The 24,875-nt window shown below is 37.5% G+C and overlaps 1 protein-coding gene across 5 annotated transcripts in view; it reads right to left on the bottom strand.

Moving 5' to 3' along the window:
• Window positions 1-24,875, bottom strand: part of PLCB1 (phospholipase C beta 1) — a 688,164-nt gene that overhangs the window by 106,628 nt on the left and 556,661 nt on the right. For all 5 annotated transcript variants that reach the window (XM_057701470.1, XM_057701473.1, XM_057701472.1 and 2 more), the window contains 7 exons: window positions 24,616-24,740; window positions 21,130-21,284; window positions 18,053-18,217; window positions 16,774-16,873; window positions 15,440-15,544; window positions 14,315-14,424; window positions 747-879 (listed from right to left, as the gene is read on the bottom strand). In XM_057701470.1, the coding sequence (XP_057557453.1) occupies window positions 747-879; window positions 14,315-14,424; window positions 15,440-15,544; window positions 16,774-16,873; window positions 18,053-18,217; window positions 21,130-21,284; window positions 24,616-24,740 (893 nt within the window). The remainder of the gene's footprint in view (window positions 1-746; window positions 880-14,314; window positions 14,425-15,439; window positions 15,545-16,773; window positions 16,874-18,052; window positions 18,218-21,129; window positions 21,285-24,615; window positions 24,741-24,875) is intronic.

Here is a 24,875-nt window from a genome sequence, read left to right on the forward strand (position 1 = left end):
GCCTCAGTAGGAGCATAGAAGCTAAAGGGAAGAATATTAGGATTACGAGGAACTAGGCTCAGTCTTGCCTTCACTCTTCATTAGTGACATGATCTTCAAGAAGTGCCTTGTTATTTCAAAACTGCAATGTATTCACCTGCACCATGGGAACAATGGTAGCATCAACCCTCAGAGGTCAGGTCTAAGAGTAAATGAGATAATCCAAGCGTGCTCAGCACATGGTAGGCACTTAAAATTAGCGAAAAGTAAGTGGATGAAGACGGGAAGGAATTCTTAGCACACACTTAACTTAGTGAGGTAGAACTAAGAATGTGCTTCTAAAGCGTATCTGTGTATAAGGTGTTTGAAGGACCCTTCACACACCCTGCCAGCAGATGGACCACAATCCATCACTGAATAAAGACATGGGAAATCTGGGTGATATTTGCTGTGGCTTTGTAAGCTCTCAGGAGAGCCAGATGAGCACTTATGAGTCTCTTTTGGCCTTCCTCCCTTCATCCCTTCCCCTCTTCCCTCACTCCCTCCCTCCTTCCCCCCCTTCCCTCCCTCCCTCCTCCCCTTCCTTCCTTCCTTCCTTCCCTCCCTCATTCATTCCCTCATCACACGTTTCTGGAGCATCTCCCTAAATCCATGCATTTTTGCCCATGTGATGCTCTCACTAAGTCAACCATGCTACCTCATTCAGTGATTCATATAAACTAGAGGCTCCTAGTCACGTGGAACAGCTCTCTCATCAGAGTGTTTACCTGGAGCTGGTTGGCTGTGGAGAGCCTGGGAGGGTGGTTTGGGTGTCAGGGATGTAGTGTGATTCACCCCATTTTCTGATGGATTTGTCCTGGCTTCACTCGGAGCTTCTGATGGTGTTTCTCCAGGATCAGCCTGAAATTATAAACATCCTTTAATTTTCCACACTTCTTACTGTTCTTTTGTGACCTTCCTAAACCCTCAAAGTTACATTTGATAGCATTTTTCACAACTCATTTGGACTCTGAAATATCACATTTGAAACTGTGTGGAAAGAAGAGTGAAAACAACATGGTATTGAATCATGATTTTGGCCAGTTAATTGTATTAAAGGCCCCAATATGTATGCTTTTCTATGCTCACTGCTCTTGGACGTGTCCTCCAGCACTGACTCTGGACCTGAGCATGTGATTTGCTTTGGCCAAATGAGAAAGTAGCAAATGTGATGTAAGCAGTAGATTGGAAAGCCTCTTGCAAATGTTTCCTCTCTTTCTCAGACCCCTGCTATAGCCATGGAGGATGAGAGCTCATATGGAGGAAAGCAGAGTCATGTAGGCAAGGATGTCCTGGACCAGCCAGCCTGGAGCTGGCCACATACATTTAAGTGAGCCCAGCTAAGATTAGCTGAGCCTGGTCCAGATCAACAGAACTGCTCAGCTGACCAAATGACTCATAAACAATAATAAGCAGTTGATGTTGTAAGCCACTAAATTTGGGGACTGTTTGTTATGCAGCAGTAGCCGATTGATACAGTGATTATACGCATCAATTTTGGAGTTAGACATACCTAGGTTCAAATTCTGGCCGTGCCACTTACTAGAAGAGTGATATTGGGCAAGCCATTTAACTGTCTGTCCCCTCACTTTTTCCTCATCTTTATCAATGAGGGTAGGTATGTACTGGGGATCATAATATTATCTATATTGTAAGGTTGTTTAGAGGATCAAATAAGTTACTATTCATATAGTGCTTAGAATAATTGCTGGCACAGAGTAAATTTGTGCATGTTAAACAAATAAATAAAACATTTAAGCTTGTATAACACTACCAATGAATAATAACAAATACATTAAAACTTATGAAATCTCTACTCCATCCCCTCCAGAAGCTAATATGCTATGCCCTGTGCAGAGCAAACAGTTAATGTTTGATGAATAAATGTTGATCTTTATAAAATAATTATATACCATTTTAGTGATGCATTTTCAGGGTTCTACAACTCTCGTCTCAAAATTGCCTTCTGAGTCTAAGGCAGATCTTACTGACAATGAGCCCATCCTGATGCTCTACTTTGTAGTACATTAAAAATATATATTAGGAAATGGCCAGAAGTCATTTGGAGGCCAATGTTGTGACATTTTGTTATATAATTACAGATAGCAGATTGTCTTATGATAATATTTTTAGAAAATGTAAGATGAGAATGCAAATAATGACACTCATTGTCACAAGTGGCTTTTAATCTGTTCCCCAAAGCATCTTTAAGGCACAAGCTCCAACACTGCTTTTGGTGATGGCAGAACTTATTTTAATTTAACAAACAATCCCTGTTTACCTACCGTAGCCTGCTCTGCTCAGAGCTGGTGGCACTGAGATGTAATGGATGAGCCCGGGGGCCAGTGGTGGGAATCCAGTGGCAGGAGGGTTGCGGTGGAGGGGTGAGGAACCTAGGCCAACAACCTTGGCAGCCTATAGAAGTCATAATGCAGAATTCTGTCTTCTGAAAAACGGCCACTTGGAATGGGGACATTTTGGTATGTTTGTGTTATTTGGTTACATCCATCAGGAAAATTCTCCCTAATATCATCATATCAAGGGGAGCGATTATATATTTTTTGTTCAGCAAGAGATTGCAAACTGAAGGGTTAAGGTCCAATTGGAGTGCATGGAAATGCTCAATCAATGTTTCCGGGTTTTAAAATTAAGAATATTGTACATTAATAAAATGGATTTCTTGCTTCACTTGAAAAATCAGATTGGGCAACACTAGGCTTGCATTCTCACTCCAGATGAGAATGGAGAGGTTTCTGCCGCTTTTAGGATGTACCCCCGACTCACTTAGACTTTACCTGCCTTAGTCCTGTAGGCATTTGGGTCTTGCAGGAGACACTCGAGAAGACTAAAATATCACAGATGTTTGACCACAAAGTCCATAAAGGAAATGTATTTACATTGCAGAAGAGAGAGGGAAGTAAAGGGAGTGTTGGAAAGAGCATTGGGTCATCAGCAAAGTGACCCACTGGGCTTGGTCCTCTGGCTTGAATACAGTGGGGGTAAATCTTCCCAGCCTCCTAGCCATAGCGGGTGCCTGTGGTCACCAAACTCAGCCGCCGGGAAAACAGCGACGGAAGGTGCTCCTGTTCCCTGGCTGGCTGATCTTGCCGAATTTTTACATCCCGCGGGTTTCTGGATATAGTCCCATGTGGGGAAAGAATCAGATTCTTCCCAGTGTGACAACTGGCTGAAAATAGCCCTATGGAGGCGGAAAGGGAAGAAGAAAATTTTGATGGAGGAAAGAATGGAGGTGATAGAAATCCAGCTTCCATGAAGGCAATACTGTGTGGCTTCTTTTTGGCAACTGGGATTAGTGTCCTGGGGGTCTCGGGCTGGAAGTGTAATGAAGATGAACCCAGCAAGCTTATTTTGTCTGTATCAGGTTTGCAGGCATTCCACTGAGATGCGTACTCTTGGGAAACCAAGTTCAATCATTAACTTGAATCAAGACGCAGGAAAAATAAAGCTCTGCTTATCAAGGGCATGTAAGACAAAACCCTTATGTTCCACAAACTGATATAATGTATGAATTCAAAGACATTTTTTAAAAAGCAGATGAATGTTGAAGAAACATACTGGCAAACACTTTTTAGCGACAATGAGGATCAAGAGATCACCAAGGTTTGGTGGTGCATTTGAGATAAGCTTTGGAGAAATGCTCAGACCAGGAGTCCTCGGGATGCCTCCCTGCAGGGTGGGCTACATCACATCACCCTGTGGGTGAGGGGCGCCCTTCGCACTGAACAATAACAGGCAGTTAATAGAAATGATGGAAATGAGTGAAACATACTAGATTTAATGCCACAGAGCAAAGTGAGGCTGTGCCCAGACCTGGAGAGGGAACTCCTGGGAGGGGCGACTGAATTCCCGCCAACTAATGCCCAGGCTTGGAGGAAACCTGGGAAACTGAAGTTTTGTGTAAAATCTCCCAATTTAAAACCACTGAAAGGCAAAACAGAGCACATCTTCATACCGCATCTGGCCCAGAAGCTGTCCACCTATACCCGCCGCTCAGAGGAGCGTCTGCCTGGATTGCCCGGATTGCCCGGGGCGGGGCGCGGGTAGGCAAAGCCGGCACCAGCAGCTGCCGGAAACGCGGTGGGCGGGACCGACTAACGCCCCCGCCCCTCCCCCCCCGCCCTGCCCCCCACGCGGTGACCAGTCAGAGGTGGAGAGAAGAGGGCAGGTAACGAGGACGTTGGATGCTGGGCTAAGGAATTTGGGGCTCCTTGTGTAGACTGACCCTCGTCAGGGACCTCAGGATTTTCTGGAAACACAGCGTTAACGGCGGGATTGGTGTCTGAATGTATGTTATAGCCTAAAGTCTGGATTTTTCTACTGCACTCCTTCACCCTGTATTCTACGATAATAGCAATTTAAGGAACCACAATAGTAACTTACTTTGCTGTGGAGAAACAGAAATGCATAAATATAAACATCATTTTCACAAAGCTTACTGTGTTGCATTAAAAAGGTATTCATGCATTAAAAGTTAGATGAGTTAAAAAAAACATTGTATTAATGTTAGATGAGTTAAATAAAAATATTAAAAGTATTAAAACTTAGATGTATTAAAAGTTAGATGAGTTAAATAAAACAGTTAAATACAAGACTTCAAAAGCAAAAAAGCCCCAAGACAGTACTATAATTTAATTTCTGATATCACTGAAAGGTTGAATAATTCCCATTCTGTGGATATATGAGGCGAAACGCAAAAACCAAGTTCCTTGCCCCTAACAAGCATCAGTGGAAGTCAAAATTTGTGACTTTATTTCTCCCTAGTCTTTGCCCAAGTATTCTTTCTTATGAGTTTGAATAAAATAAGCCTGAAATCCTTTGGCATTGCACTGGAAATTACAATAGAAACAAAAGAACTGGAAATATCAGTTTTCTCAATTTAATGCCGAGACTCTTGGGATCCAATTAAACAAATTTAAAGGAAAGAAGTTTCAGAAGTTAGTATCTGTTGCACTAGAGTTTGCTTCCTTGGGTTGAGAAAAATGTGCAGAATCGACTACAGCAGAAGTAGGTCACTGCCCTCCAGTGGCCAAATGAAAGCATTACACAATTTTTCCTTCAAAGCATGGAATAAGTGAAAAGCCAAGATTTTATGAAAAATCATATTTACATCCTTCCTATTTCCAAAATGAACGGAAGCGCCTTAAAATATAATACAAGTGGATCAGTTGAAGTATAACTGGAAAGGTCATTTTTTACAAGTGTTAGAGAAGGAGGAGATGCCATTTGGTATGCTAATTGAAAGGATTTCCATCCAGGGCATTGAAAATCTGGATCTGACGACGAAGCAACAGAAAACTAGAATTTGGGGAATTCAGTGGGGTGGTTAATATGGTAATTAAAGGGTCTTCCAAATACCAAGTGTGTGACTGGGCAATTGGAGGTGTTGCGGTCCTGCCTGAGTCATCTAAAAAGTACAGTCCTCTCCAGGTAGTAGTTAGGATGACAGCATCTTCACTGGGGTACCGGATGGGGGAGGGCAAGGGGAAGGTCATCAGTGTTTCCAGAATACTGAGGGCAAGACTCATACTGTCATCATGCAGAAATCCAGTCCCCTCAGCACAAATGTGGGCAGGGATATGGTGTCACCAAAACCCGCCTTTCCCTTAAGAAAGAGCTTCCCTAAACACATATACAATTGGTACCTGAAATTCTTATGACCTGAATGAAATGAGATGATATATCTAACCCACGTTTCTAAAAATTTCACAACATTTCTAAAAACTATATCCTGATGTCGGTGTTCTGAGGCATTGAGGGATAAAGTGTGCTAATATTTGCGGCCTACTTTTAAATGCATCATAAATCAGATGGAATAAAGGAAAGAGAGAGGGGTGTATAGATGGATAAATATGTGATAAAGCAAATGCATCAACATTGGAATTGTGGAATCCAGGTGACAGTTATATGGGAGTTCTTGGTATAATTCTTTCAGCATTCATATGTGTCTGAAAATTTTTATGGTAAATTATGACAAACTCCTATATTTTTAAGAGTTTACCAGAGTGAGTTGGAAGCAAAAGACAGTGTTAAGGAGCTGAATAAATGCATCTGCTGACTTTGGTTTTTCTCATCATACGTGTTATCTCCAAAGAAATCATCAGCATTCACATGGTATCTCTTTGTTGATGCCTTGGTGCACGTTACACGCATATGTGTGAATTTTCTTCAAGTCAGTCTCTTCCTCCAGACTGTAAGGGCTGTGAGAGCACCTGATTTTTCTCACCATTATCTCTATATTGTCCAGCCTGGTGACTCACACAGTGTGTTTAAAAAAAAACAACTTTTATTAAATGAATGCATGAAGAAATCCACAGTATGTTTCCTCCTCGTGTATATTCAATAGATGTAGCATTAGTGACAAAGTCCTGAAACTAAAGAACCACCTAAATGGTATGCTAAAAAAAATATTTTTTGAATGAATGAATCAATGGGTGAAAGATATGAAGATGCTGCTCTTTCTCTTGTCTGTGGTTAGAGAATCTGCATTTAATTCATACTTGCAACAGTTGACCTAGAAGGAGATTAAAGGGCGACAGGACGTAGCTCTGCTGACTGTTTTGTGTTGTATATGTTACCATTCCAACAATTCCAATTTTCTAGAAATATTTTGATACAGTCTCCAAAGAAATCAGCAGAAACAAACTCTTTGTTAGGCAGAAATTATGGATTTCCCCTTTAAAGAAAACAGGAACCAACCATCCGTCACATTTATCTTTTGTATCTTTCATATTAATTAAGTCAAATCATTTAGCAACGACTATGGTAATCACTCACAGAAAAGGTTCTGGACAACCCCCAAGCAGAGTTTCTCCCGCCACCCTTCCCAGTTCCTGTGATTGAGCTGGCATTTTAGAGTGCATAGAATTACTGGCTCTTTAATTCCACGTAGGGAGAGCCACGTGCTGGTAAGAGAGCCACGAGCTGGGCTCCAAAGCAGTGGTTCTCAACGTGTGGCCCCTGGACTGGCGGCATCAGCATCACTACAGACTTGTTAGAATGCCAATTCTTGGGTCACCCACGACTTACTGGACCAGAAACTCTGGGGCTGGGCCCAGCATCCTGTGCTTCTAGGAGCCGTCCACGTGATCCTGATCCATACTAACATCTGAGAGCTTTGCTCCTCAAAATATGACCCATAGCCCAGCAGCGGCAGCGGCAGCTGGGAGCTTGTCAGAAATGCAGAATTCTGTGTCCTGCATCAGACCTATTAAATCTGAATCTGCATTGAAACAAAATCCTCAGGTGATCTGTGTGCACATTAATATCTGAGAAGGCTTGCTCTAAAGCAGAATGAAAACCTCTGTCATTCAGCCATGCTTTTATAATCCCTGTGGTATTGGGCATGGCATGAGTTACAATATCCACGTTTCCAATTCATTGCTGTTTTAGCCAGATGAACCCAAAGCCCCTCATTAGAATCCACCGAAATTTAAAAAATTGTTATGGAGGAGGTTTGTAAAAGCAGTGGAATTGAACTGTTCGTTGAGTTGTTTTAACTCAAGTGAATATATGGTCTTCTCTTGAGATCTCATTTAAAAAGACCCTGGTTCCTCCCTTTGTTGGCCATTGATATTAGGCAAGTCACTCTATCATTGTAAGCAACTGTTCCCTCTTCTAAAAGTGGGGACTATATATTTGTCCTAGTTAAGACCCAGTTTTACCCAGGGTATCCAATCAAAGTGCCTTGTAAACTCCAAAACTCTGTAGAAATGAAAGGGACAGAGTCATTATCTAAAGGGCATTTCCTAAAAGGCAAACTTTCTCTTCCTACTTTATGGGATGCTTTAAAGTTCAGGGATGGTGAGAAACTATTGCTTCTGTAAGTTGGTATTTTTTTTTCTTTTCTTTCAAATTTTTATTTTAGATCATAGCATTATAGGCATTTGACAAACCTGGAATACTACACTTCTGAGACTTTGCAGAAAATAAATTCATGTGACACAATAAAAATTTTCTTAAAAATGATATTACTTCTGTGATATGTGGTATATTTTTATACACATGCAAGTGAAAAGTTAGAATGGAAGGGTCCTTGATCTATGATTTAAAAATATTAGAAGAGAAAATTTCTTGATATTTTTTATCAAACTATGGGACTATCACCATCATTATCAAGAAACACATATTTAGTGTCTGTATTTTTCTAAGTAGAGAGTTTTTTAAATTGAGATATAATTGACATAGAGCATTATATTTGTTTTAGATGTATAACATAATGACTCCATATTTGTAGATATTGTGAAATGATTACCACCCTAAGTCTAGTTAATATCCATCACCACACATAGTTACAAACTTTTTTCTTGTGATGAGAACTTTTAAGATCTACTCTCTTGGCAACTTTCAGATATACACACGGTATTATTAACTATAGTCACTATGCTGTACCTTATATTCCCAGGACTTAGAGCTTTTTTATAAGCCAAAGTTTAACCCCTACCACCCCTCATCTACCTCTAATACCTGTCTCTCTTTTATGTAAGTTGGTATTTTGCTAAATCATTATTCGAGGAGGAAGAGAATCCAAAATGACCAGTAAGCCTCGTCTTTGATTTTAGTGCCAAGTTCTTGAGCAGAGGATAAAAGTGTCAAGCTCCCATCTTGGAAAAATTAAATGATACCTAAGGCCTTATTGAATGTAAACATTGTAACTTTTTGAGAGCACCATCTTGGATTTTTTGCTCTTGGATTATCTTACCGGTGAAGTTCACATCAGACCATAGGATCTTTTTCTTTTCAAGAAATCAAATCCCATTGAAGATGTCCACAGCGGAATACACAGAATTAGGAAATAAACTATTTTAGATAAATTTCAGCTCACTTATAAGAGCATGTGAATCTGACAGCTTAGAAAAGTAGGCTTCTTGGAATAAACGAAATTTGAGTATTACCAAACAGCTTTCTCTTTTCAACATCAAAAGGATGCGAAGACCACTTGCACACCTTCACTTATATGAGGCACACAGATGATAGAGGGCCAGCAGCAGTGACAAACTAATCAAACAGACCCCATGTATATAAATCTAACTTCCTGAAGAACAGGTTCTAACAATACCCAGTGACTTAAAGGGAGAAATCTTGACAGTTGATTCAACAGAAAATTCAATTGAAAGGCTTGTTATTTAAGGTAAAAGTCTTATATTCGGTGCTCAGTCATCCAGGTGACCTGCTGTAGAGGACAGAAAGATGAATAAAGGCTTGTCCTTGTTCAAGGTTAGTAGAAAATTAGAGTTTTGTTATTGCGGCAGCGCGATGTGGTGTAGTGTAGACCCTTGCTACTCAAGGGTGGACCACGTAACAGCGTTATCCTGTCCCCTGGGGCTTGTCAGAGATGCTGAGCCTCAGGCCCCAGCCCAGACCCACTGAATCAGGATCAGCACGTTATCACAATGCCTTGGTCTGCGCATTAAACTTCTAGACGTGTTGGTGTAGAACAGGAGTTCTGGAGCCAGGCTGCTTGGATTTCAATCCCAACTCTGCTCCTTAGTAGCTATGTGGCACTGGGCAAGGAAGTGAATCTCTCAGTGCCTCCGTTTCCTCATCCGTTAAATGGGAATAATAATAGTGGTTAATAAATATGGATATTTTAGGACTTAACATGTATTAATATATTAAAAGGCTCAGAATGGTGCCAGGTACATAGTAAGCCCTTAGTTACATGCTTCTGCAATCCCTGATGTGCTGAAAACAAGGCATGTTCAAATATTGCATTTGGAATATCACATAATATTTTGCAGTCAATACATTGGATATTTACTTTACTCTCTTTAGAGGTGTATTTTTAAAAAATAGAAAACAAAATGTTACTGATGTCTCAGTGGTCATCTCTATTAACCACAGTAAGCTATTAGGGCTCTGGAACTTTTTTTTTTAATTAAGAACTTTTGTAAAGAGAAATATGTATACATAGAAAACATGCTAGAAGGACATACACCAAAAATGTTAACACTATCTGCAAGATTACTGAGAGGGCTTTTTGTTTCTTTATTATGTTTTAAAATTTTTATACAACATTTTCTTTAGAGAAATAACTATAAACATTATAAAGCCTTTGTTATGATTCAGATTAGGCAACTTTCTATGACTTTACTAACCCATCATCCTGAACTGTGACTTTAAAAAAGACAAAATAAATCCAGCACCTCAAATCTCTGTTATTCCTTAACTTCCAATTATATCCTGGAATTATATATATTTGTAATTACAGCTACCTATCTATCTATCATCTATCTATCATCTATCTATCTATCTATCTATCTACCTACCTATCTATCTAATCTATCTATCTATCTATCATCTATTTTCACATGAGCTGAAACAAATGTCTATTGTTCAAAGCAGGGGGGAATTTTCAACTTTCCTACTTATTTGGTTTGCAAATTACTCTATGAAGATAATTTATTAGACTGTTACAATTCTGGGAATATTTTGCAGTCCAGTGAAGTCTTTCATTTTCAGATAGAAATGACCTTTATAACTACCAAGTTAAAAGGATTATACTAAAAAAGTCTTTGCTGCTAAAATAGTGTCTCCAGTGTCTGCCATGTCCTAGATAGAATTTTCTTTTGAGAAAACCACAGTTCCTTATTTTCAGTGGCCTCATTCAAACAAACTTACATTATTACAAGACAAGATAAAGGGCACACTGGTGTTCAAAGGTGTGAAATGACTTTCCTCTCCCAGCATTACATGGTAAGGGCAAATGATTTTTTTCTTGAGCTTTAAAAATAAGGTCAGTGAAGGGTTTAGACATTTCAAAGGAAAAAATTGTATTTTCTCTGTTGGACCATATGGTATCTCTGTGATTCAATGCCTCTAAAATTATTTCTAAAACTGAAAATGTTCAAATATTCCTTGAGTTTAACCAACATTACTGAAAATCCTTATGACCACCATTTTTAGAGGAGAAACAAAAGTAATGTTGACCTAAAATTCTACTTCTGTATTTTTATATCCATATCCATTAGCATTACATTCTCCCCAAATAGCTTTTTTTCTTTAAGTGAAGTATCCTTGATTCACAATGTTTTGTTAGTTTCAGGTATACAGCAAACTGATTCAGTTATATATATATATATATGTATATGTATGTACATTCTTTTTCAGATTCTTTTCCATTATAAGTTGTTACAAGATATTGCATATAGTTCTCTGTGCTATACTGTAGGTCCTTGTTGATTATCAATTTTATATATAGTAGTCTGTATCTGTTAATCCCAAACTCCTAATTTGTCCCTGCCCCCCTTTGCCTTTGGTAAACCATAAATTTGTTTTCTATATTTGTAAGTCTGTTTCTGTTTTGTAAAGAAGTTCATTTGTATCATTTTTTTAGTAAGTAAGACAGAGAAAGCCATATCATATGATATCACATATATGTAGGATCCAAATAGCTTTTTGATACGTGACACCTGGTGCTTTGAAAGGACAGTGATGTAAGAGATCTGCAGTCTCAAAGGCCTTAGGTCTCCTACTTCTTAGAGTGACATTTTTTGCAATCAGTACAGAAATGATTTCTCTGAAGCACCATCAGCAAAAGGTTTCATTACAAGACTTTTATCTCTATTGCTGTACTATATAAGCTGAAACTGGCGGTGTCTTGAAATGTTCTCTTCAAGTGAATGCTTACTCCTTGGAGAACCTGGCTAAAATATAGGTGGAAGTTGATGATACAAACGCTATTGTTTCTAAATAGTGACAAAACATGTAATTTTACCAGAAAATGCTTTCTTTGAACTCCTATATTTTTAGAAAATAAAATACATCCAGTTGATTAAAGAGATTCCTATTTTTCTAATTAGAGACGAAGGCTTAATAGTAATTTCTTTATATCTACATAAATTATCTTTACCTTGAATTATATTTTATAAAATACGTTAGTAAGCTAAAGCCAGTGGAAAAGAGTTTCAGAGCTTAGAAGCCCACTGATTTCTAAGGAGAGCCTTTAATTTCATATTGATGTTTATACAAGCAAAACAAGACATTCATTGAATTCTCTAGCCTTAATTTTTTCAAAGGCTATTGGAAAGAAACAACTCTGAAGAAACTGGAATTAAAGATAAAACTAGAATTTAAATATTAAACATTTAACTTCTAGCTCCCAAACAAATAAAAAATCGGAAAGGGCTTTCATTCTTGGATTTCAGTCTAAAACAGCAGCTATTTAGCACTGCAGTTTTCCTTATTGGCAGACTTGGACTTGGGATTCTCGAATATGTGATATACTGAAAGAATGTTCTCAGGAGGGAACTGTAGGGAAGTGAGGAAAGCAGAGGAAGACAGGGAAACAAGATAAGCTGGAGTCTAGCCTCAGTCGGATCCCATGGGGGGTGCGGGTGCTTGAACTGCAACACAAAAGTGGCCCACCCAGAAGCAAGAGACCCGGGCTGTTTTCTGTATCTTATAGTTGCTGGGCGTGGGTCACCTTCTTGCAAGAAGAACCTGCCAGACATCTCCAAACAAGGTCGTTCCTATACATGAGCCCAGGCCAGTCCTCTGGCAAAGTCTGCAGCTGTGAGCCATGTGCAGTCCATCCCTGCAGCGCCCCTGCTGCAGTGGGGGCAGCAGCCCTGAAAATGAGATCTGGGTAGTTTAAAGCATGTAAAGACACCTCCGTCTGTGCACCCTATACCAGCAGAGCAGTGAGTGCTCAGACTAACTGCTCAAAATTCAAGCAGGAGGGCCTAAGTGGTTTTTAGTGTTTCTCTTTTTCCTCTACAGATGCTAAGCACACATATTAAAGACACAAATAACTTTGGAATAAATTCATGCCTACCCTTAGTTGTAATTTTCCATCAGTGTAAAATTACCCTATGACCCCAGTTACTGCATACAACAAAAAGCAATATTTATAAAACTTTCCAGTCTAACTTTAAATTTTATCAGAGAGGATGATATATTTAGTGTTTCTATAGGATATGATGCCTGCAGTGTAAATAAGAGCCTGAAAAATTTTACTCTGATGTTAAATATTTTTCTTTTTTTCATTTTATTTTCTCTCATGTTCAATTAACTCATCTTAGATAAAAAATTTCTAAAATTCTATACAAAAAAAAGAAATAATCATAAATGTGCTCAAAAACATATTTACGTGATGTTCACTGAAGATCTGTTTAAAATAGTGAAGCATTCGAAGTATCCAATAATAGATTGGAAAAATAAATTATGTACAGCTATATGATAGAAGATTACAAAGTTTTTAAAAGTCATGTCGTAGAAGAACATTTTATGAGATGGAAAATCTTTGCATTAAATGAAAATAAAGGGTTAAAACACAGATTGTGAATATTATCCCATTTTATGAAAAAGTACTAACTGTGCATAAAAAGATAAGCTACATATATATCCCATATTTACAGTGTAATCGCTGGGTGGCTTCAGTGTTTGGATTATAGGGGATGTATTTGGGATTTTCTTTTCTCATTTTTATTTTAGAAATTTTCTATGATGAGCCTACACTTCTTTATTCTTTTGGAATAAGAAAAAGATGACTTAATAAATAATATCAACTTTAATGGACTTGCTATTAGTTACAGTTACCCAAACAATTTTCAGTCTTTTTTTCTGTACCGACAATTCTCCACTTTTCTGACCTGTTTCTCTGAATTTATCCTCTGAATATTCAAATGAAATATGAAAATAGCTAGTTTCTATCACTATTTGTAATATTGCTGCCATTTCTTATAATCATTAAGTTCTATTTCAGTCCACATAGAGGCTTCATATTTTTAAACTTCACTTCTAATATATCTAGACCCTTCTTCAATGATTCTTTGCATTGTGACATCTAATTTAGAATAATACACCAGTAATTTTGGGAATATGTATTATAATACATAAATATACAGTAATAATAGTAAACACTTTATAGCCCACACTACACACCAGGTACTATGTTAAGTACCTTATGTATTGTAAGAATCACAAAAGCACGTTGAAAACCCTGTTCTTTAAAGACAAAGGAAAATACCAAACGACTTGATAATTGTCTTCTTTTCTAAATGCCTTATGTACCTTTAATCAACATGAAATGATCTAGAAACTTTCCCCTGAAACAACAAGATGTGTACTGTATAATGTGGTCACCAAATAAGATGCTGGTGGTGGCCACAGAATGCCAAAAAAGAATGAAAAAAGAAAAATTCAGGGTATCATCACTCCATCAAAGTGGTTTTCCAATATGTTCCTTTCCTCTCCTGATGGCAGATGTAGGCAAAGCCAGCAACAAGATGTGGAAATCATGCTTCACACCATGCCCAAGACTAGAACACCCTCTCACCTCTTTCTTCACTTCTTCTTCATCTTCCAATGTCAAAGCAGCCAGTTGTTTAGCTCTCTGCTCCATCAGATTCACATATCGAATTGGATTTGACAAGGCTTCAATCACATCTAAGTAGGGAAGAGACATTTAGATCCAAGGTCCTGGAGATACTGATTATCCACCATCCATCCATCCATCCATCTGATCACCCATCCATCCATCCAGTCACCCATCCACCCATGCATTCGTTCATCATCTGTCTACTCGCCCATCAATTTACTAATACTGATTATTCACCATCCATCCATCTTCCATCCTTCCATCTACCCATATGACTATCTACTTATCCACCCAACATTTTGGAAATGGACATGAGTCAGGACACTTTGTTGAACCCTTAGGAAGAGAGAACTCAAAGGAGGTCATCTCTGAGAGCCAAAATGGACAAGCTCCAACTCAGGATGCCTCAATACTCCAACTTTTTTCTTTTCTTTTTGAGGGTTTCATCCATTCCAGCAAGGGCCCACACACCTATCCCATTTGGCCCAAGTGGTGTTCCATAACGGAGACATTTCCCATAAAAAGACTGCTTTCCAGACTGTTGAAAAACCCAAGGGTTTGGCAATATGGGGGTCTTATGTGAACATGGTACTGTCTAGCTGGAGTGAGTTATGGCTGCATGTGCTTCAAGATTGCCATAGTTTTCACCACTCCCCAGTATCTTGCACTCAGGCCACTTGACTATAAGCATTTAAATTTATGATTCCTGGTTTACACCATCATAAGTTAATTCCTCTAAATTTAGAATTTCACCCACGGAAAGGATCAGGGTTCTAAAAATGGCTGAAGGCAAATTCATTGCACAGACCTAGATAGACTGTGTAGTATCAGGTAGCATCGGGAAGAAAGTACTGGGCCCATGAGAATAATATTACCAATGGATAAAAACACTCAATACTTTATGGGGACTTAAACTAAAATTTATTCACAAAGGCTTACTCAATTTACTTCTAAGCATGCATCCAAAAATGGAGGTAATCCCGAGGCCATGATCTCCTGCCTTTGGTCCAGTTTTCTTTCTACTAAGTCACAGAAGTATGGACGACCCCAGATGGAAACACCCTTTTGAGTCATGTGGTTTACCTGCATATGTATCTGGGACGTAGTCCTTCACCTCTATGTAGACGAAGAGAGCCGGCAGCATCAGAGGCTGGTTCCTCTCATTCCTCAGACAGATGTAGTGATAGCCTAGAGGGTGACATGACACGGTGCATCATATTTTCTTGTAACCCAGGAACATCTATTCGACATGTGTGTTTATTTCAGGGGACTTTGGATGACAGAGAGCACACATTTCTCATATTAATCATATGGTCTTTTTTTTTTTTTAACAGTAGTATTTATTTTTCTTTGTTATTTATTTATTTATTTATTTATTTATTTATTTATTTAATTGGTTGTGTTCGTTCTTTTTTTGCTGTGCCCGGGCTTTCTTTAGTTGCCGTGAGTGGGGGCTACTCTTCGTTGTGGTGTGCGGGCTCCTCATTGCCGTGGCTTCTCTTGTTGCGGAGCACGGGCTCCAGGTGCATGGGCTTCAGTAGTTGCAGCACATGGGCTCAACAATTGTGGCTCACGGGCTCTAAAGTGCAGGCTCACTAGTTATGGTGCACAGGCTTAGCTGCTCCGAGGCATGTGGGATCTTCCTGGAGCAGGGATCAAATCCGTTTCCCCTGCATTGGCAGGTGGATTTCTAACCACTGTGCCACCTAGGAGGCCCTAATCATGTGGTCTTAAGTGAGAAGGTATTATTTTTTTTTTTCATCAGACAGGAAAACAATGTTGATTCTGATTTTTTGCCTTTCCAACCAGGTTTATCCCCACAGAAGAGAATTTGAAACCATATGTCATAGATTGAATTATTGGTCCAAACTCCTCCTCTGTACGTGATTTCCTGACGTGTGGCTTAGCCTGCTTTGGACAATGGGATGTTAGTGCTGTGGTACAAGCAGAGGCTTAGAATGTACTTGCAGAAACAGGCGTGCCCTTATGCATTCCACTGAGCTGCCAGGAGACGTCTGTGGGCACCACTGCTCTTTCAGCCGGGGCTCCTGAATGGGCAGATGTGGGAAGACCTAATCCCAGCCCACAGCCTAAAGCACAGCTACACGCTAAGCCTTGCCAAACCCCACCACCCTCAGCCCTGTGAGCATGAAGATAAAACACTTGTTATAAGCCTTTGAGTTTGCAGATAGTTTGCTGTACATAACTATCTGGCAAGACTTGACTTGCCTAGTGATCGTAGCATGTCACAAAAACATAAAATTGCCAGATTGAAATACATAAACTTAGAGTCCTTTTTATGTAACACAACACCAAAGCAGCAAATAGCTTCCTAGACCTTTCTTTCATAATCACGTAAGGCAGTGATGGTTTTCTTGACAACTGTGATAAAAAGTTTCTCCCCACACTCTCCATACCTGGCCGAATTGCTTGCACTGGCAAGATCCGGTGACCGATAAATTTACCTCCTTCTTCATAAACTGCTATCCTCAAACAGGCCAGAGAAGGAAGAACTACCTACGGGACATTAAGGATACACGTGGTTACAAGAAGGAGTGACTCCAAGAAAGAACGAGAAACGCATTATTCAAACAGGCCCCACTTGTCCAAATCCAAGTAGGTTTCTCTGGAGAGAATTGATAAAAAGTCAAGTTGTTGCTCTATGATTTAGATTTTCAAAAAGAGAAGGGTTACCAGAGATATGGCTTCATCTACATTTCATCATCTTGTCCAAATGAGGAATCTGTTCAACAAATAGACCATTTTCTTTTGACATGAACATTCTCAAGGTGGAAATGACAAAAGACAAAAATGTGTTCACTGTTTTTCCCTCAATGTAAAACATATGGAGTACACAGTTATATCTCATGTCCTTAAATATTTATTTCTTTGGTAACATAAACAAACTAACATTTATTGACTATTTTCAATGTGTTAGATATTTTTTAAATGTTTTCAGTGTATTAGGGAGTACTTATAATAACTGTATGAAGTAGGCAGTATTATTAGATCCACTCAGTATATAAAAAAAAAGCTGGAGCACAGAGACTTTTACCATAGATATTCTCTTCACGGAAGACTGCCTTTGTAGATATTTTGGCCAGATAAAAGCAAAGGGTATGGTAAGAGTCCACTCTACTTTCTACAGGACTCAGTCTTCCTTTGTGTGTGAAGCATGTGTGAAAAAGATTTGCTTTTTGGTGAAGGCAGAGGGAAAGCTCAGTTGAATATAAAAGATTTTAACTTTATCAGACAGAATCCAGACAAGCCACAAAGACCAGTGGCTGGAGATTCTAAGGAGTTTAATTACTGTACTTTTTAAAGGAAATATGGACTTCTTTTCTCTCAGCTACCATATTATTCTCTACTTCCCATTCTATTTCATTTGAATTATAGTGAAAACAGATCATTCATCACTTGTATTATGAGAGGCTATGAGTTAAATTTATCTGTTATTCTGGTCTTCCAAATGAGGTATCCTAGAATTAACTGATTTATAATGTAACTATCAAAAATTCAAGCAAGTGATGCATGGAAGTCTTGAATAGTTTTCAAGATAGCTTTGAAAATGCTATTGCATCATTAATGTGTAAATTCCCCAATGAAGCAACAAATAATTCCTCATTTTATTTTTTTCCCCATTGTAAAACATCTAGAAGATGCAGTAACATCTCACACTAAGGACACGAGACCAACCTTTTTGAACACAATGGGTTCTTCTTCCCAGACAGGATTTACAGCATTTCCTTGTGATGTCTTGGTCTTAAATGCCTTCCTCCTTGTGTCCACAGGCAAACCAAACATATCCACTTCCACATAAGTCCCGACTTTCTTATCAGAGAGAAACTGACCTGAAATAATCTGGAAAGTAATAAAAAAGGAACTCAATAAATGATAATGATAGACGAGAATTCTTTCGAGAATAACAAGTGCTGATGATGAATGCTGAACCTTAATCAAAATAAAACAGAAACAAGAGTACAAATATGAGTTCTTTTTTGGTTAAAGAATTTGTAGAGAAATACTGAAAATGCTGAGGTTAGGAGTCAATTAATACAAAAAGTTTTATAGGAGGAAATAAATGAACAAGTATCAAAAGTTTGATGAGATTATGCCTATGCATTTGAGAGATACATCTATTAAATGCTATAGCTTGATTTGTAGAGACTTTATCTGAATACAGTTGTTTTTCTAACACTTAAAAATGTTATAAGAGAAAAAATTTTCATGTTAGTATGAGTGTAAATGAAATTAAAAGGCTGATTTAAGAGTACAAATTTAAAACATAACATACTAGAAAGTTTACCATTTAAAAACTATCCTCTTGTTCATAAAATTCAACTTCAAAGAGTGGTTATACCACCATGCTAGTCCAATTCTCAAAGTTGTTACGCTTTAAATAAGAAGCCACAATGATGATAAAAAAAAATACTGAAAACAAATACCGACTTTAAACCATTAAGCCCAGTTTCTCATCACTCCTAACCTCACCTGGTTAGCCATCCGCACAACTGTGGGTATCCTTTGCCTAGCTATAAAATTAATGAATATTGTGGAGTTAAATGAGCTTTTAAAATTACATGTTCATAGAATGTCTCCCATGTCTGCCTCTTTTTCTAATCGAATTTTCAGACTCTGAGGGGTCCTCAGGTGTTGTCAATGTTCATGGAGACGAACAAGATGTCCTTCTGCTTTAATAGAGAGCTGAGGGTGGAAAGCAAGTGCTGCTGGAGCAGACCCGGTCATCTCATCTGGGCTGTCTGGTTGACAAAGCTTCGCTTTCTGAGCTCTGGTTGGTGAAAAGGGGCAGAATTACCAAGATTGTGTTTGGGCCAGAAATGAGGCACAACGGCGGCCTGAGGATGGCCTCAGAGGCTGAGTGAGGCCAAGGGCACCTGCATGTGATGTGGTCAGAGATGCCAAACAAGTTAGAGGGAAAGCCATGAGGAAGAGGCTGTCTGAATTTACCCTGGGACATCTCATTTCTCCTGAATGTTCTCTTTGCCTGGGTGCATGAGACCTGAATGCAAAAATCTCTTTGTTTAATTTCAGCTCTTCATGAGAACAACTGAACTGACATTTTACAACATATTTGAAACTTCCAAGTTCAGTGAGTCACGTTGGGAATTCAGTTGCATCAAAGATGTTGTGTTCTTAAGATCGTGATTAAAACAGAGTCCTTAACTACATCAATGACACTGAGCCTCATTCAATGTTCTCATCAGTAAATAGGATGATGGAACACCACTGGAGCTCACGGTTCCATTCTGACACAACAACGTCTATGTCGGGATCAAAATAATTGTGGCACAGGGTGGATGTGAGCTGCATCTTGGTTCCATCTATAATGCTGAAGGCAGGACTCAGCTCCACGTCTCTGATGCATCACGGCCTGTCCATTCAGAGGATGCTGACATCTCCAGAACACCGTCTCCATTCTGGACTCAGGCAGCAATATATAACTGCCTGGGACTCAGCTGTTTCCCCTCAACTGCTCTATATCATTGCTTATAATTGCTTACACTGTCATGGTAGAATTTTCAAGAAAAAATAAATAAGCAAGCAAACATATAAAACAAGATGAATTGACAAACAAGGACAAGAGGTTATTATTTTATCAAAATACTATTTAGTTGACCCAAATGTAACTACAATTGACAAGGATTCTAAAAATAACATTTTATCAGTGTGTGATGTTTGTTTAACTTAATCAAACTTGACAAGAATTAAATATCCTTTGCTGAAAACAATTTTCTAAACTAAATATAATTTTCAAACTCTGATTCTGCCAAGTCCACTCTGCACATATATGGTGTGAAATAATTTCAAATGATATCACTGTGAGATACTTCATTGCAATTTTATTTTTAATCTTTGGTGTCAATGACATGAATTTCAAGTAAAAATGGGCTCGACAAGATTAGGGTAGATATACATTAGTGAAATTGTTATAAAAACTTTTTTTTTTTGCGCCATCTTTTCATAAACCTTTGGTTTAGGGTCAATTGGAAAATTGCATTTATGCCCGATTAAAAAAGGTTTCTTAGTGCTGCACTTATCCAGTTGAACTGAAAAGAAATAAAACAAATACAACCACAGGCTTATAGGATTCATGTAAAAAGCTTCTTGGTAAAAATGATTTCTCATTCCTAAGTATTAGAAATGTTTTCCCACAAGTAAAAAAAAATTATATTGCCTGTAACATCAAAGACTGCAGAAATCATTTGGAATTAATATTTTGAGGGTCAGATGTATGTTTAATGACATGATTCTTGTATTTAACATCATCACTCAGATTTCCAAAAGCCATGCTATGGTAAGTTGAGAGCTTTTATTCAATATTTAACAATTTATTGAAAGAATACTTTTTTCTCTAATTTTTCTCAGTGTGGCTATTTTCCTAGAACTAATGGGGACGGGGGGGGGAGGAGACAGGAAGATTTCTTTAATATATGTCAGTAATTTTCATGGTAAATTTCCCTGTGGGATCTTTACACCAAAAGAAAGGACCAGCCATGGTGAATCTCACCAACTTGTTTAATGAATTTTGGGTCTGATTTTTATCCTATTAAAAGTGGGGCTTAGTCCCTTTACCTCATGCTTGTAGCTTTTGAAAACTTCTAATTTGGATTTAGTCTTTAAAGAAAAAAAATGTACAAAGGAAGTGGAAGACTTTGCTGGGAATTAAATTCTTCGTGACTTAACTACTTTACACAACGTAAGTGACGCTGAAGACTTTTGCTGGGTACAGTTATGTGATGAGGGGTACGTACCTTAACAGATAAAGTGTTGGCCACGATCCCATCCACGATGCCTTCGGTGAACGGATCAAAGTGCTTGTCGGGTCTTCTCATGAACTCTGGCTTCAGTCTGTAGCCGCTCTTGCCGTTGTATTCATACATCCCCATGTTTATTTGCATAGCCAGGTCTGCACATCAAAAACACAAACCTTATTGGGACTGTATTTATATTTAGAGCAAGAAAGCAAGATTGTATTACGGTACACTTTTGTCCTCCCTATAAAAAGAAAGATTTAATTATTATAGACACTTAGGAAACACAGACAAGGAAAAAAAAATAAGCTGTCATCTCCAAATTCAGAGGTAAACCACCGCCAACAGGGTGGTGTATACTCTGTTTTTCTACTTCAAATATATTTTGAACATGCAATATGTCCATTTCATTAAATATTCGTCTGCTTTAATTTGAACAGCTGTAAAAAATTATTTTGAATAGATACATCTGAATACGTGGTCTATAGCAGGCGCCTCTTTGGGCACATTTATGTCTCTTCCAAGTTTTTATTATTACATATAATGTGTTGATGAACACCACTGTGATGAAATGTTTGAAGCCATCATTAACAGTGTTCTTAGGAGTGAAATTTCTAGGTCAGAAAATATGCATACTGGAAAAGCTTTTTGATAATTCTTACTAAGGTGCCTTTCAGAAAGTTTAAATCACTTTAAACCTCCAATCCATGCTTTTGAGGAGGGACTTCTTCATGCTTCACCAACAGTGGATACTATAATTCTTCTTTTTTTACTTTATAAGAAAAAAAGATTTTCTTTTAAGATTTTTCGTTTCTTTGATTACTTACCACCAATATCAAATCACAGATTGACTTGTTTCTAGTGGACAAAGGTTCCTGGTCAAAGTTTTGCTAAGACTCAGCCAATGTATGAAATAAATGTCTACATTAATTGCAATTGCTAGAACTAAACAAACAAACAAAAAACGCTTTAAAGTCATAAGTAATCCGGGAAGCTGTCAATTTGCTCCAGATTATCTGAGTCTATTTAGGTGGACAATAAAGAGGTGATGGTAGAATTATTTCAACGTCCCATGTAACGTCATTTTTAGAGCAGGGAAAATAAGTGAAACTTTAGCTCTCATTTTATTAAGCTATTATGACTATGATATCAAAATTGGACAACGTACCAAAAAAGGAAAATGATAGACTTATCATACTTGAAAAATATTAATTTCAAAAGCCTGAAAAATTATTTAGCAAATCATGTGTTTTAAAAAAATAATACATAAGCAAGTAGAATTTATCCTAGGAACAAAAGGATGCTTACATATTAGGAGATATATTAAAATAATTTATCGCATTTTTCACAAAAGAAGAAATGAACATATGATCATCCCAATAGATGTCAAATAAATGTCTATTTAATAATATTCAACATAAATTCCTAAAACACTGTTGTCACTTAAGGTAAGTGTAGATTCCTTTAGTGTGTAAAAGACTGTCTGTCTCAAGGTCACAAGCATCTACTCGTTGGTATCACAATGTGAATCTCCCATTAGTGTAAAGATGAAGAGGAAGTGCCCACTCTTAATACTACTGTTTAATACTATTTTAGAGTGGTCAGTCCAAGGCACTAAGAAGGGGAAAAATAGATGTGATTAAATTATTATAATTGTGTATCTGAAAAAAACAACAAAATCTACTGGCAAAATAGGTTATTATGAGTCTAGGAAGATGATCATTTATAAAATACACTTATTTATATACACATATCAATATCCAGACAATCTGTGGAAAATGTAACTTTTGAAAAAGGATTTCATCTAAAGAAACTAGACCTCTAATGAAGACGAGTGATTTTGTTGAGAAACTTGATATAATAATTTTCCGCGATTAAGAAAAAAACCTAAAAATTAAAAGGTGTCAGTTTTCTTCAGATGAATTTATAAATTTAATGGCATTTTCATCAAAATCTCATTTTTTTCCAGAGGGGGAAGGGGAACATAATGATTAAACTAATATAAATTTAATGTGATTTTAATCAAAATCTCATTTTCTTTTCAGTGGGGGAGATAATAATTAAACTAAATTCACTTGGAAAAAGGATCCCACTGGCAAGGAAAGAAGAGCTGAGAATCTCCACTGCCACGTATTAAGCCATATTAGTAAACATTATAATAATAACAATAAGTTATTAGCTCCAGGAAGGTGAAAATTGTATTAACGAGGAAGACTAGGCATTGAAAACATGGGCCTAAATTAACAACAGAAAAGGCTACATCTAATAAACTGTGATTTCAGTTCAGTGTGAAAAAAGATTGATCTCATGCTGAGATTGTACATGAAAATTAAATCTGGACGAAAGGGTTAAATTACATATAGAAAAGAAACTATGAAAGAAATAGCTATGAGTAAATATGGATGGATTCTCCGGTGCGGAGCCTGTAACCCTGAAAGTAAACCAAGACTCCATGAACTGAAACATTAATCAACCCCATCTCATCTGTTTCACAAAATAAGACACATGACCTTTATATAAAATGCACTGTTATAAATGAATAGAAAAATTGACAACAGTCCTGAATAGGCAATTCATAAAAGCAGAAATGTAAAAATCAAAACACATACTTAAAATATTCAATCTCAATAATAATCAAAGAAATGAGATGAAAAAGAACAAGGAGATATTTTGCCCGAATTATTATTATTACTATTATTATTATTTAATGATAAAACTTAACCAAGATCTCAAGTGAGAGGGAACAACTTACACTTTGCTGATGGAGGAGAAATCTAGTGCAACCATTTTGATGGACAATTTGGCATTGTGCACAGAGGTTCTTAAAATTTTCACTTCTTTTAATTCTATTTTAGGAACTGTTCCAAAAGTACATTAGGAGATAGACTTGACAATTTATATCCAAGACTGTTCTCAGGGCACTATTTATAGCAGAAAAAAAATGCCCTAGTGTTCAGTGATAGGAAATGGGTTTTAGTGAATTGTGAGATGTGCTTAATATACAGCTATTAAAATTCATGTTTCTGTATAAAATTTAATTATATATGGAAACATATATATATATTTAAAGAAGGTAGTAAGTGAAAAAGCATGTATATGCATAGTCAAAAAGCCTTACAGATTACAAAGCCAGAGGTTAACAATGTTGAATCTCTGAGTGGTAATATTCCTGGCAGTTTTATTCTTTTCTTTATACTTTTTTTTTGAACTTTTTACATTTTCTATAACAAATACATATTACTTTAAAAAGTAGAAAAATTTTTGCTTGAAAATAATGGAAGACAAGTAGAAATAAAGACTTGCTTAGAAACCATTGAAGACAATTTCTCAATTTTCAAAATTCACTTTTTTTTTTGCAATGATATTTCCTTTTTCCTTGTTTTTCAATCAAGTCTGGCAGTTTTCTTCTCCTTGGGAATGGTTTCCCGACACTAGGAAATGTGGCTTTATAACAGAATGGAAATGAGCATTAACAGTGCTACTTACCCACTGTTTGGAAATTAAGTGCAACCATTTGACAGCCTGCATTCCAGAAGAGCTGAGGCATGTAGTTGGATGAATCCACACGTGTTCCTTTTGGATATATCCTGCTAAGCTGCATTTTGTTATATCTGGACCATCACGTTAAGTAGTGAATACAATTATAAAAAGAATTGGCCCATCATATTAACTGAGAAGCTGCCTTCCATCTTTCTCTGTTGTGGAAATGAATTAAAGATTGATGATCTCATTGGGCTGGTGGGTGA

This window comes from Hippopotamus amphibius, chromosome 12 (assembly GCF_030028045.1).
Source record: "Hippopotamus amphibius kiboko isolate mHipAmp2 chromosome 12, mHipAmp2.hap2, whole genome shotgun sequence".
Lineage (NCBI taxonomy): Eukaryota > Metazoa > Chordata > Mammalia > Artiodactyla > Hippopotamidae > Hippopotamus > Hippopotamus amphibius.